Raw genomic sequence first — 13,361 nt, 5'->3', positions numbered from 1 at the left:
GACTGTGCAAACTATAGCAGAGTATAAAGTGCCCACTCCAATGTACCCCCCACTATTTGTTCATTCAAGTGTTTGGAGACCAGTTGCTGCTAATCATCATAAATGCATTGGTGCCCCTATTTCCAAAAAGCAACCCACTGAGACAAAAAAGGAGACGTGGAAAGGCAAACAGCCAAATAGACAGCGTGATCCTGCTCATTTACAGTTTAATAAAGGATCTCAATTATTTGGCATGTAGGATCAAGAAGAGTTGCTGCTGTTTTAAGTCATTTTATCATTTTGTAGGGCAGTGTGGGCACTGGATTTCCAGTTAATAACTATTTAATAACTATTCTACCTAGTTAAAATAAATACAAACTTGCCTGTAAAATAAAAAAAAATCCTAAACTAGCTACAATGTAACTATTAGATATATTGTAGCTAGCTTAGGTTTTATTTTATAGGTAAGTATTTAGTTTTAAATAGGAATTATTTAGGTAATGATAGGAATATTTATTTCAATTTATTTAAATTATATTTAAGTTAGGCGGTGTTAGGTTTAGGGTTAGACTTAGGTTTAGGGGTTAATAACTTTAATATAGTGGCGGCGATGTTGGGGGCGGCAGACTAGGGGTTAATAAATGTAGGTAGGTGGCGGCGATGTTAGGACCGTCAGATTAGGGGTTAATAATATTTAACTAATGTTTGTGAGGCGGGAGTTTAGGGGTTAATATGTTTATTATAGTGGCGGCGACGTTGGAGGTGGCAGATTAGGGGTTAATAAATATAATGTAGGGTTCGGCGATGTTGGGGGCAGCAGATTAGGGGTTCATAAGTATAATGTAGGTGGTGGCAGTGTCCGGAGCGGCAGATTAGGGGTTAATAATTATAATTTAGGTGTCAGCGATGTCGGGGGTGGCAGATTAGGGTTAATAAGTGTAAGATTAGGGGTGTTTAGACTCTGGGTTCATGTTAGGGTGTTAGGTATAAACATAAATTTTATTTCCCCATAGGAATCAATGAATGGGGCTGCGTTAAGGAGTTTTACGCTGCTTTTTTGTGGGTGTTAGACTTTTTTTCAGCTGGCTCTCCCCGTTGATTCCTACAGGGAAATCGTGCACGAGCACGTTACACCAGCTCACCGCTGACTTAAGCAGCGCTGGTATTGGAGTGCGGTAATGAGCAAAATTTTGCTCAATGCTCACTTCTTGTCTTTTAACGACGGGTTTGTAAAAACTTGTAATACCAGCGCTGCATGTAAGTGAGCGTTGAGTGAAAACTGCTCGTTAGCACCGCATAGCCTCTAACGCAAAACTCGTAATCTGGGCCTATGAAAGCAACAACTCAAATACATTCTTCAGGGTAGATTTAACAAGCTACGGATGCTGCTTTCTACGCCCAAAGATTCAGGATCGCTTGAAACATAAGTTAAGAAGCAGCGGTCATAAGACTGCTGCTCCTTAACTTGTCCGCCGCCTTTTAGGTGGCGGACTGCAATTATCCCGATCCGATCGGGATGATTGACACTACCTGCTAGCGGCCAATTGGCCGCGAATGTCCAGGGGGCAGCATTGCACAAACATTTCACAAGAAATGCTTGTACAATGTTAAATGCCGCCAGCGTATGCTGTTGGCATTTAGCGATGTCGGGTTGAGATGATTCACTACAACGAATCGTGTCCACCCAGCACTTGTTAAATCTACCCCATATATTCTATATATTTTGATGTGCTTTCTGAAATAAATCAAGATTTTTCTAAATGTTATATTACCGGTTTGTAATTTTTAAAATCTGCTTTTATGATACATAAATAAAAGTTAAACTTTCTACATAAGGAATGTTGGCCCAGTACTTTATATATAACATAAATAGGAAATTGTATGGAAATATATGACCCAATGCGTCATGCTATGAGGTATAGAGAAATAAAGAGTTTGTTTTATCTAAAATTAACTCCTCACACAGGGCTGCGCCACCCAATGGCCAAACTTGAATATTGCCCCACTACAATTTAACCTTAAAGGGACAGTCTACACCAAGATGGTTATTGTTTAAAAAAGATAGATAATGCCTCTACTACCCTACCCATTCCCCAGCTTTGCACAACCAACATTGTTATATTAATATACTTTGTAACATTTAAACCTTTACATTTTTGCCTGTTTCTAAGCCAATATAGACAGCCTCTTATCACATGCTTTTTTAATAGCTTTTCACAACAGGAGACTGCTAGTTCATGTAGGCCATATACATAACATAGTGCTCACTCCCGTAGTTGTGCACAACACAGCACTAATTGGCTTTAATGAGTCAATAGATAATAAATAAATAATCATGTGATAAGGAGGCTGTCAGAAGAGGCTTAGATACAAGGTAATCACAGAGGTAAAAAGTATATTAATATAACCATGTTGGCTGTGCAAAACTGGGGAATGGTTAATAAAGGGATTATCTATCTTTTTAAACAATAATATTTTTGGAGTTGATTGTCCTTTTAAGGAAATTATCTAACACCAGGAGGTCAGAACATAAATCAATGAGAGCTGTCGCTCACACCTTAAATATTTCCACTGGATGATTAGCAAAGGAGAGAGGAGCCAGGCCAGAGACAAAAAAAGGCCCCAACACTTAAATAAAAAACAAAACAAAAAAAAAACCCAACTGGCCAAACTTTGAAGGGCATTCTTACTACAGGATTTTTTTTCTATACTGTGGATGTACTCTCCTGTATGACAGTGAAACCAGTCTACCTAGTTAACTAAAGGAACTTATTGCTTGAATGATACACTCATGTAGGCCCAACAGACACAGAGACCTGTTTTCCTGAATATAAACTTTGTACCTGGTAATGTATAATAGCAATTTAATATTGTAATAATACCTATAGTAAAATTTCTTCATAGCAGTATTGAAATATCTGAAATATTATTAGGATTAGAAGTGGGTTTCATGCTTATAATTTAATATTTCATAGATGGTAAATCCTAAGGGGCCGATTTATTAAGATGCGGGCAGACATGATCCGCTGTAAAGAATCTTGTCTGTCCAACATCACTGTCAGCATTTAACATTGCACAAGCATTTATAGTGAAATGGTTGTGCAATGCCGCCCCCTGCAAATTCGCGGCCAATCGCCGCTAGCAGGGGGTGTCAATCATCCCGATCGTATCTGATTGGAATGATTGCTTTCTACCGCCTCAGAGGTGGTGGATAAGTTAAGGAGCAGCGATCTTATGTTTCTGGTAAGCCCCATGGCTCGCGCGGAAACTGCTGCATTTACTGCATGTTAAATCGTCCCCAATATATCAGTTATCTGAGCATTACGTTAATTTAAAACTACCAAATAAGCATTGTGTATGTATTACAAAGGGGGTATTTTGTAATTACTGCTGCATTGTTTTTAATATATTCTAAAGCAACTTTTTTTTTTATTAAATTGTTTTTTATTCAATTTTTAAAAAGTTAACAAAACATGAATAACATTATCACATAACATTTGTGGTTTGTAGTCAAAGATAAATATAAATACAAATACAAATTACAGTCACTGTTGGTAACATAAATACAAACACTGTAATCAGCGCAGCCGTGTGACTGTAAAGGAATAAAGGATATGTCTAGAGTGAGGGAAAAATAGAAGAGGAAAGAAGATAAAGAAGGGGGGAGGAGGGGAAGGAGGGGGAAATGAGAAGAAGGTCTTGTGTCAAAGCTACTTTTCAGGTTATATTGTTGTTTTCTAGTCCTATACAAATATAATGTCTAAGATAAAATTAGCTTTACCTTGAAAGTAATAGAGGAGTTTTTCTAGAGAGAGAACATGATCCACTTCCTTTAGCCACAATTGTAAGGTGGGTGTTGTAGTTTTTTTCCAAAATCTAGGTATTAATCTTTTGGCACAATTTATCATACATTGTAACAATTTCCTACGATATAGACAGGGGATTGAGGGGGGAGTTAAGGAGTATTATGGAAAAACGAAGTTTGAGTGTTGTGCCTAGTATTGAGTTCATGTGTGAGGTGATGTTTTCCCAAAATGTTTTTACCAGTGGACAATGCCACCAGACATGGGAGAGAGTGCCTATTTCGCCACATTGTCTCCAGCACAGTGAGGAGGCACCAGTGAAGATGCTATGGAGTCGGTGGGGTGTGAAGTACCATCTTGATAGAATTTTGTAGTTGAGTTCTACAATGATTGGGGAGATGGATGCTTTCTTGGTCGATTTAGAGAATTTGCTCCATTGCTCTTCTGTAAAGGTTTCTTGCAGTTCCTTTTCCCATTTAGTAATGTATAGAGGTTTATGTGTTGGGAAGGAGCCTCTAAGCATGCTATAAATTATTGAGATGTGAGACTTTCTTAACAGAGAGTTAATACTAAAGGATTCAAATGGTGTGTTGGGTCTAATGAAATTTGGTTTATGTGGGTTTATTTGAATTGCGTGACAAATTTGAAGATATACAACCACTGAAAGGTGTTCCCATATGTTGTTGTAGGTCATTTTGTGTTAGAAAATGTCCGTCTTTAAACAATGTAGATATTGGTAGTTGTTGTAAATGATCAGTTATGGGAATTTTTTTGTGTCAATTTGGGTTAAAGGAACAATGGGTGTCCCCAGAGTGGGGTGAGAGGGGATATTTGGCTTGAGATTGTGTGATTTAATTGGATAGTTTTGTCCCATATTTTAAGTGTGCTTGCTACATAATAGTTATTGGTGCATGTTATTGGCCTGTATCTTTTAGGAATCCAGCATATCTTGCCCAAGGAAGGAAGACTGGTGAGAAGAGCTTCTAGTTGGACCCATGGTTTGAAAGGGTTATTATGGTTCATTGCCGCAATATGTGCCAGGTGAGTAGCTCTAAAATAGTTAGTCAGGTTGGAAATTCCTCAGCCGCCATCCTCCCTGCTTAGGTATAGGGTCTGTTTTGCTACTCTTGGTCGGTGATATGACCATATAATTGTTCCTATTTGTTTTTGTTGTGCTGTCAAATAGTGAAAGGGTAGGTCTAGTGGGAGTACTTGGAATAGATAAAGGTATTTTTGGAGGATTGTCATTTTTACAGCATTTACACGACCGATCCACTATAGATGGCCCTGTTTGTTCCATGATTTTAAAAACCTATGGGTATCAGTTTGTAATGGAAGATAATTTAAATTGAATAGCTCTGTTATGTCTGGAGTAATGTTGATGCCTAGATAATGTATAGGGGCCTATTTATCAAAGTGTCAACCGAAAATTTGCCAGAATACCGCATCGTTATTGTTGCGAGATTGATACAACCTAGTTATCAAAGCCTCAAGACCGGCAAATGTTGAAATTTGTGACGTAACATACGATCCTGCAATCTCAATCCGACGCAGATCGATGCTTACATCATTACAGATTTTCCAAATACACATTCGGCTCTATTTGACACTTTTCCCCATTTATCATATAGTTAACAGGCACGCTCGTGGCTATTCCGACACATCGTACCTGGTTTTTAATCCGCCACCCTTGAGGCCGTGGATGCCATAGAAATCAATAGGAGTCTGAAAGCACCGAAAGCTTATGTTCGATGCTGCAAGACAATGAAATATACCCCATTGATTTCTATGGTAGAAAACAAGTTACGTTTACCCCTAACACCCTAACATAAACCCTGAGTCTAAACACCCCTAATCTGATGCCCCCGACATTGCCGCAACCTAAATAAAATGTATTAACCCCTATTCCGCCGCTCCCCGACACTGCCGCCACTAAATAAACTTATTAACCCCTAAACCTCTGGCCTCCCACATCACCACCACTAACTAAGCCTATTAACCACTAAACCGTCAACCACCCACATCGCCAAAAACTAAATTAAGCTATTAACCCCTAAACCTAACAACCCCTTAACCTTAAATTAAAATTAAAACATCCCTATCTTAATATAAATTAAAACTTACCTGTAGAATGAAAATAAACTAATTTTAAACTATTAATTAACCTACCCTAACTATTATACAATTAAATTAAAACTACCAATTAAATAAACTAAATTCCATATTAAAAAAAACCTAACCCTACTAAAATTATTTAAATATAGAATTAAACCTTATTAAAAGTACTAAATTACAAAAAACAATCAACACTAAGTTACAAAAAAACCAAACACTAAATTACGAAACATAACAAACCAAATTATAATTTTTTTTTTTGTACACCTAATCTAATAGCCCTATCAAAATAAAAAAGCCCCTCCAAAATAAAAAAAAAACCCTAGCCTACAATAAACTACCAATGGCCTTTAAAAGGGCCTTTTGTGGGGCATTGCCCCAAAGATATCAGCTCTTTTACCTGAAAAAAAATACAAACACCCCCTTAACAGTAAAACCCACCACCTAACCAACCCCCCCAAATAAAAACCCTAACTCTAAAAAAACCTAAGCTACCCATTGCCCTGAAAAGGGCATTTGTATGGGCATTGCCCTTAAAAAGGGCATTTAGCTATTTTACATTGCCCAGACCCTAATCTAAAAATAAAACCCACCCAAAAATCCCTTAAAAAAACCTAACACTAACCCCCGACGATCCACTTACAGTTCTTAAAGTCCCGCTTGAAGGATCCTGTTTTTTCCATTTCAGGAGTCTGATGACGGGCATCACAGCCCGAAAACGTTTACTCGTATGAGATAATAAAGCACATTTGTAACACGGCGAGTGCCTCTGTTCACTTGAACCACCAATCAATATATATATATATATATATATATATATATATATATATATTAGACTTGTGCATTCTGATCCTTTGTTAGGATCCAATTGCGGAAGTAATGCACTATTCTACTCTTTTTGGAGCTGAATTGACTCTGGTGCAAGATCAACACATTAAGATTTGTGCAAATCCAGATCTCAACGTGTTGATCTTGCACCAGAACTAATAAGACTCCGAAAAGAGCCTAATAGCCTTTATTTCCGCATTCGGATCCTAAAGAAGGATCAGAATGCACAAGTCTTATATATAGATATATGTATATATATATATATGTATATATATATATATATATATATATATATATATACTATATATGTATATATACACACACATATGTGTGTATATACATGTAATACCTTATTTTCTGTATCCACATCTTGTCATCCACACACATCTAAGAAATATACCATCAGACACAGGCTCACCTGTAAATCAGATTATGTTGTTTATTTCCTTACCTGTCCGTGTGGTAAATTTTATATTGGAAAAGCAAGTACCCCCTTTAAAGAGAAATTAGCAAATCATAAGAGTGCAATCAGGTCAGCATTAAAAGAAAAAAGAAGTGATCAGCTAGTAGCCAGGCATTTTTTAGAAATGGGTCACACTGTAGCTATGTTGCGATCTATGGTGATTAACAGGATTCCCCCACTTAGAAGGGGTGGCAATAGGGAATGAAGAATAACTCAAAAGGGAAACCCAATAGATACATAGGTTAGGCACACTTGTTTCGAAAGAGTTATTTATTAAGTATATGGATCCACCATGTAAAAAGATCCTATGTAAAAAGTTTTCAATATTTAGCATGTATGCTTTATTTAAATTTATTTGACTTGATAATGTTTTAAGATCTTACGAATAACGTATTTTGTTGCTATGTTATGCATACGAATTGTTTCTGTTATTAACATAAGGCAATGTTGTATCTTTTTAAGTGATAATGCTCATTTCCTATGCGTGAGCGGTATACATAAATTACGGAATATTGTATGTACGCCCCGTTTTTGAGTGTCATATGACGAGTTAACCAATTAGAAATGTGTGGCTTGATTAAAAGTCCGTCTCACACATACGATAAACAGCTTTTTCCAATGGCGGTCTAGATGCCGAGTTTGTAACATTGAAGCTTTAAGGTATGTGTATCAATATCGTATAGCATAACTAGATGGAATACTATGTTTGAAAAATGATTTAAAGGGACACTGAACCCAATTTTTTTATTTTGTGATTCAGATAGAGCATTAACTTTTAAGCAACTTTCTAATTTACTTCTATTATCAATGTTTCTTTGTTCTCTTGCTATCTTTATTTTAAAAGCAGGAATGTAAATCTTAGCAGCCAGCCCATTTTAAGTTCAGCACCATGGATAGCGCTTGCTTATTGGAGGATTACATTTTCCCACCAATACACAATGATAACCCAGGTTCTCAACATAAAATGAGCCGGTTTCTATGCATCACATTCCTGCTTTTTAAATAAAGATAGCAAGAGAACAAAGAACATTTGATAATAGGAGTTAATTGGAAAGTTGCTTAAAATTGCATGCTCTATCTGAATCATGAAAGAAAAAATTTGGGTTTAGCGTCCCTTTAATTTTTGGATGGGCTAAAGTCTGATACAACAAACCAGTGTTTCAGTTATCTAACGACAATTACTGTATTAAGTATGTTAATGCGAAAATCGTTATTTGGTCTCTGTAATGCAATGCGTGTAACATTTTAAGGAATATCCCATTGGGATTAACTCATTGTGGATAAAAGTTAATAGGGATGTAGGTTTAGGGTTTGTAAATGTTATAATTAAATAGTCACCAAGTATTATTAGTAAAAAGATATTGTAACATATTGTATTGTTTATATTTTAGATGGTCATGAAAATGGCTTTATGTTTGAGCCAAAACGTCGACCTTAATACATGTTGATGTAATGCTTTGATGAATAAAACATTTCGTTATTATTAAGTCCTGTGAGTGCCCTCATCATTGAGAAATGTATATATACACAGGTATATATAGATAGATAGATAGATAGGTATAGATATATATTTTAGGGTAAAAGTTCTATGCCAACTATAGGACATTTACCCTTAGTTATACAGGACAGTTGAGAGAGGGTATAAACATTGTAAGATCTAAAACCATCCCTGGTAAAAAGGTACATTTATTAATGAAAGCCATCCAAAATGTTTTAGAAGATAACATAAATAAAATAGCCATTCTCCTTTATCTAACACAATAGTGTTTCCTTTCCTCCAAAGCATTTATATGTTCTACAGAATCATCACACGCTTTCTGCATCCTTCTAGACCACTGTTATCCTTCCAATTCAAAGTGGCAAAAATACATAATTTAGTCACCATATTTATTCACTTTCTACAAAAGCAGAAGACATTTTGGAAAACTGATCACAACAGTGTATAATATGAGATTAATATATACAAATGTTATTGCTCTTGACCCATAGATGAGAGATGTTTCCACTAAAGTCTAAATGAACTACCCTCCAGTAAACTAAGAACAATAAGGGCTAGCTTACAAGTGTGCCCGTAAATGGGCAAATTCGCCTGTTTACGGGAGCACATGAAATAAGCAGCCATTACAAGTGGGTGGTTAATGCTACTGTGAGCTTGCGGTAGCAATTAGCGCTCCGAAAATTAACCAGAGATCAGACCCCAAAATACAGTGTAGTGTGCCTTATTAAAACAGAAAATAGTAGCATCTTTATTTAATTAAAACATAACTGCACAAAGCAGTTATAAGGGGTTAAAGTGAGCGGTTGTGGGGTGTTAGAAAAAAACAAAACGGCACTGAAAAGTGCCTTTACATTGCGGTCTATGGGCACTGTATTAAAACTGCAAATATATATGATTATGTACATATATATTTATGTGTTAATATGTGTATATACACTTATAACCACATAAATATATAATCATATACATATATATTTTACATTTGCTGCCCATGGCTGGTCTACTTACCCCTTTGTTGCGCTAGGTTCTGTGCAGAGTATGATGGCATTAGAACGAGGCCCCCAATGAAGCCTATGGAAGTGCGCTCTCCTGAGCGCAAAGCTTTCATGCTATGTGAACATGAGGTTGTGCTCGCATTGCAAATACCTATAATACAAGTGCACATTTCCGTGCGCTGGTATTATGAGTCAAGGGCAAATATAACGCTTGTGAAAGCCCAATTTTACGCTCCACTAGTAATCTGGCCCTTATTGTTCCACCCCACAACCTATGTACAATACAAGCTCAGAGTATTAGGTGCAAGGGTCACAGACAGATTTATTTTTTATTAATAACCAACTGTTTATAACAAAAGTTAAAAATGTTGCTTATTCTCAACATAACCTTCTTGCCAACATGGGATGATTCCTGCAGTCCAACCTCCTCATGAACCAGGCCCAGATCAATCCATCAGGTGAGGTAAACCTCAGAGAAAGCATTTGTTACCAGTCCCATATACATGAGCTTCACAAGTATAATCAACTATCCATAATAGTTTTCTACCTCTATCACTGATTTCAAGGTGTGTTTGTTTTTGCAGAATTTTCCTATCAGCATAACGCCTGCATGGTTAATGCCTTCATGGGACATGAAATCCAAAATATTTATTTCATGATTTAGATAGAGAAAACAATTCTACACAACTTTCTAATTAACTTACTGCTGGGAGTTAGCTGAACCTTAAGCGAGCTAATGAGAAAAGGCATATTTGTGCTCCTTAGCCTAGCTAGGTATGCTTTTCAACAAAGGGTACCAAGGGAAGAAAATTGGATAATAGAAGTAAATTGGAAAGTTGGTTCAAATTGCATTCTCTATCTGAATCATGAACTAAAAATATTGGCTTTACTGTTCCTTTAAGACCCTGCTTTCTCTCTCTTCCCTTACACTAGGGTCTTTGACTCCTGGCTCAAGTTCCAGAGGTAACTGTCTCAATAATGTCTAATATAAAACATGGCATTGCACACTATATGATATCTTATATACAGTACATTATGCAACTAAATAGATTGCCCTTATAGGCAAACACTATTTATACACTACATTAACTACTGTACCACTTAAGCAGTGCATTTCCATTAAACTAGTACATTTATTATATAAACACTGCACAATGAGGGAACACTGGCTGCAGGATAAATGTTCATTTGTCACCCTTTAAAGGAACGGTCTGCCCAAAGTAATATATACTCAGTTACATCCACCTACTTCTGATTTATATTGTACAAATATTATATGTCATAACCTAATTAATATAGTACAATCTAGCTGCAAAATATGGTGCTATTGTGTTTAGATAGGCTAATCTAATTAATAGGTTAATAGGTTTACTTAATCATAAAACATTAATACTGCTATATAACCTGCTATATAGTGGCAAAGAGAAAGTGTACACATCATTCATGATTCTTGAATAAATATATTAAAATGTTTATTCACTATAAATATTATTATTGCATATACAGAACAGACATACTGAAAATTTTATTTTTAAATAAATACATGTAGTAGAAGAGTTTCCCTTATTTGCTAGACAAATATTGGAAGGTGTTCTCTAAACCTGCTGCAAATTTTCCTTTGACACACATTTTACATGTTCCTGTAACATATATTGAACATTTTATTTGTAATATGTATGCACAAGCACAAATTATAATATTGGCTAACACACTAATACTGAATAATTGCCATTAACATGAGCACACAATCACACACATACATATACACACACGCATGCACAAACACACATACATATACACACACGCACAAACACACATACATATACACACATACATATACACACATGCACGCACAAACACACATACATATACACACACGCACGCACAAACTCACATACATATACACTCACACATGCACAAACTCACATACATATACACACATGCATGCACAAACACACATAAATATACACACACGCATGCACAAACACACATACATATACACACACATGCACAGACACATACATATACACACACGCATGCACAAACACACATACACAAACACACATACATATACACACACATGCACAGACACATACATATATACACGTTTGTTAATAGATGCTGCATTAAAATAAAACACACATACATATACACACACGCACGCACACACAAACACACATATACATACACACACACAAACACACATACATATACACACACATGCATAGACACATACATATATACACATGTTTGTTAATAGATGCTGCGCACACAGTAGTCATACATACTGCATAGATGCATGCACATACACACACACATACACTAACTATTTTGTATGACATCTGGCACACACATGCATCATGTAAATTTACCATATAAACTTTATGTCTGCCATTAACCTCTCACACACTGGATGTGTTCTCATTACCACACTTACATAGAAATATTTTTTCCTCCTCTCAGTCGAAATGAATCTGTAATTTCTGTCCTAGCAGTAAAACAATGAAATGGACAGGTATGCCCCATACTTATTTTTATATCACAGAACTTTCTAATCCTTATAGCATCCCCTTGTCAGTTCTCAATGTATAATACACAAATCAAGCATATTCTTTAAATAGCAAACAATTTTACCCAGAGTTCATGTTCATTGTCTTTAATTATGCTATAGGCTCCAGCTACAAACACACACACTGTAGGGCTGCAATCAATAGGTTAACCTCTTGGTTGCCAGGAAGGGCAGCAGTGCATTATGTAGCAGCCAATGGTTTCAAATAAAAATGCTTCTCAAAAGCACTTTTCAGGTTGGTTCTTAGTCCCATGTAAAACATGTTCTCTATTAAAATGGCAAGAGAAAAATCTAACAGCTGACATTTCTTAGGGATGACTTTTGCAGGGAAGGAAATACAAAGCTATATTTTGCTATATTATTGCTAAACAGAGATCAGTTCAGCTTACCGGCATTGTCCATCTGTGTTTCCTCAAGTATCCTAGTAGTGCAGAGCAGCTGCAGTGATGCCTGTGCCTCCCTAATGGGTCAGGCTGTCCTTCCCCTGTGACTTGCAACCTATGCAGTGTTCACTCCTTCTGCCGCAGACAAAACACCAGGAAATTTAGATCTCCAAGGATGACAAAACAGCCATTAGCTCCATTATAGGCTGATTAAGGCAGTCTGAGCCTATTGAGTAGGTACATGAAGCCCCATGGATTCAGTTCTATTCTGAGCCAGTGTAGGGGGAGGGTGGGGATGTAGTCAGCTTCTCTGTGCTATCATAGAGAAGTCAGTGCTAAACATAGGTTTCTGGAGGATAAAACCAGAGGACTTAATAGCCTAATGATGAAAAAAGTGCGTTCAGTCTCATGCTGTTAATCTGTACATTGAGGTATGAGGCAATGGCCAAGAAAAGGGCAATTTACTCTGCAGAAGTTTTAACTCAATCAGCTCTAGAGATGACAGTTGTTCCATTAGCATCTTCATAGAGATTAATTCCCCATAGAATTATTTTTTAAATAAACAAATGAAGAAAATTAGGCCAATTTAAAAAAATTCAATAAGAAAGATTTTACAAACATATCTGATGTCAAGGTTTTGCCTTGAGAGTACTAAATGACCCTCAATGGTATGTAAATATGAGGCAGAAACTCAGGACATTCATTTTAACTCATTATAAAATTAAAAC

General features: G+C 36.3%; 1 protein-coding gene across 1 annotated transcript in view; it reads right to left on the bottom strand.

Annotated features, from left to right (window-relative positions):
- PHACTR2 (phosphatase and actin regulator 2) overlaps window positions 1-12,746 on the bottom strand; it is a 435,085-nt gene extending 422,339 nt beyond the window's left edge. The window contains exon 1 of the mRNA XM_053710646.1: window positions 12,640-12,746. Coding sequence (XP_053566621.1) covers window positions 12,640-12,652 — 13 coding nt within the window. The 5' untranslated portion in view covers window positions 12,653-12,746. The remainder of the gene's footprint in view (window positions 1-12,639) is intronic.
- Window positions 12,747-13,361: the final 615 nt, after the last annotated feature.

Source organism: Bombina bombina, chromosome 4 (genome assembly GCF_027579735.1).
Source record: "Bombina bombina isolate aBomBom1 chromosome 4, aBomBom1.pri, whole genome shotgun sequence".
Taxonomy (NCBI): domain Eukaryota; kingdom Metazoa; phylum Chordata; class Amphibia; order Anura; family Bombinatoridae; genus Bombina; species Bombina bombina.
The sequence above is the reverse complement of the archived record's forward strand: the minus strand, read 5'-3'. Positions and strand labels throughout refer to the sequence as shown.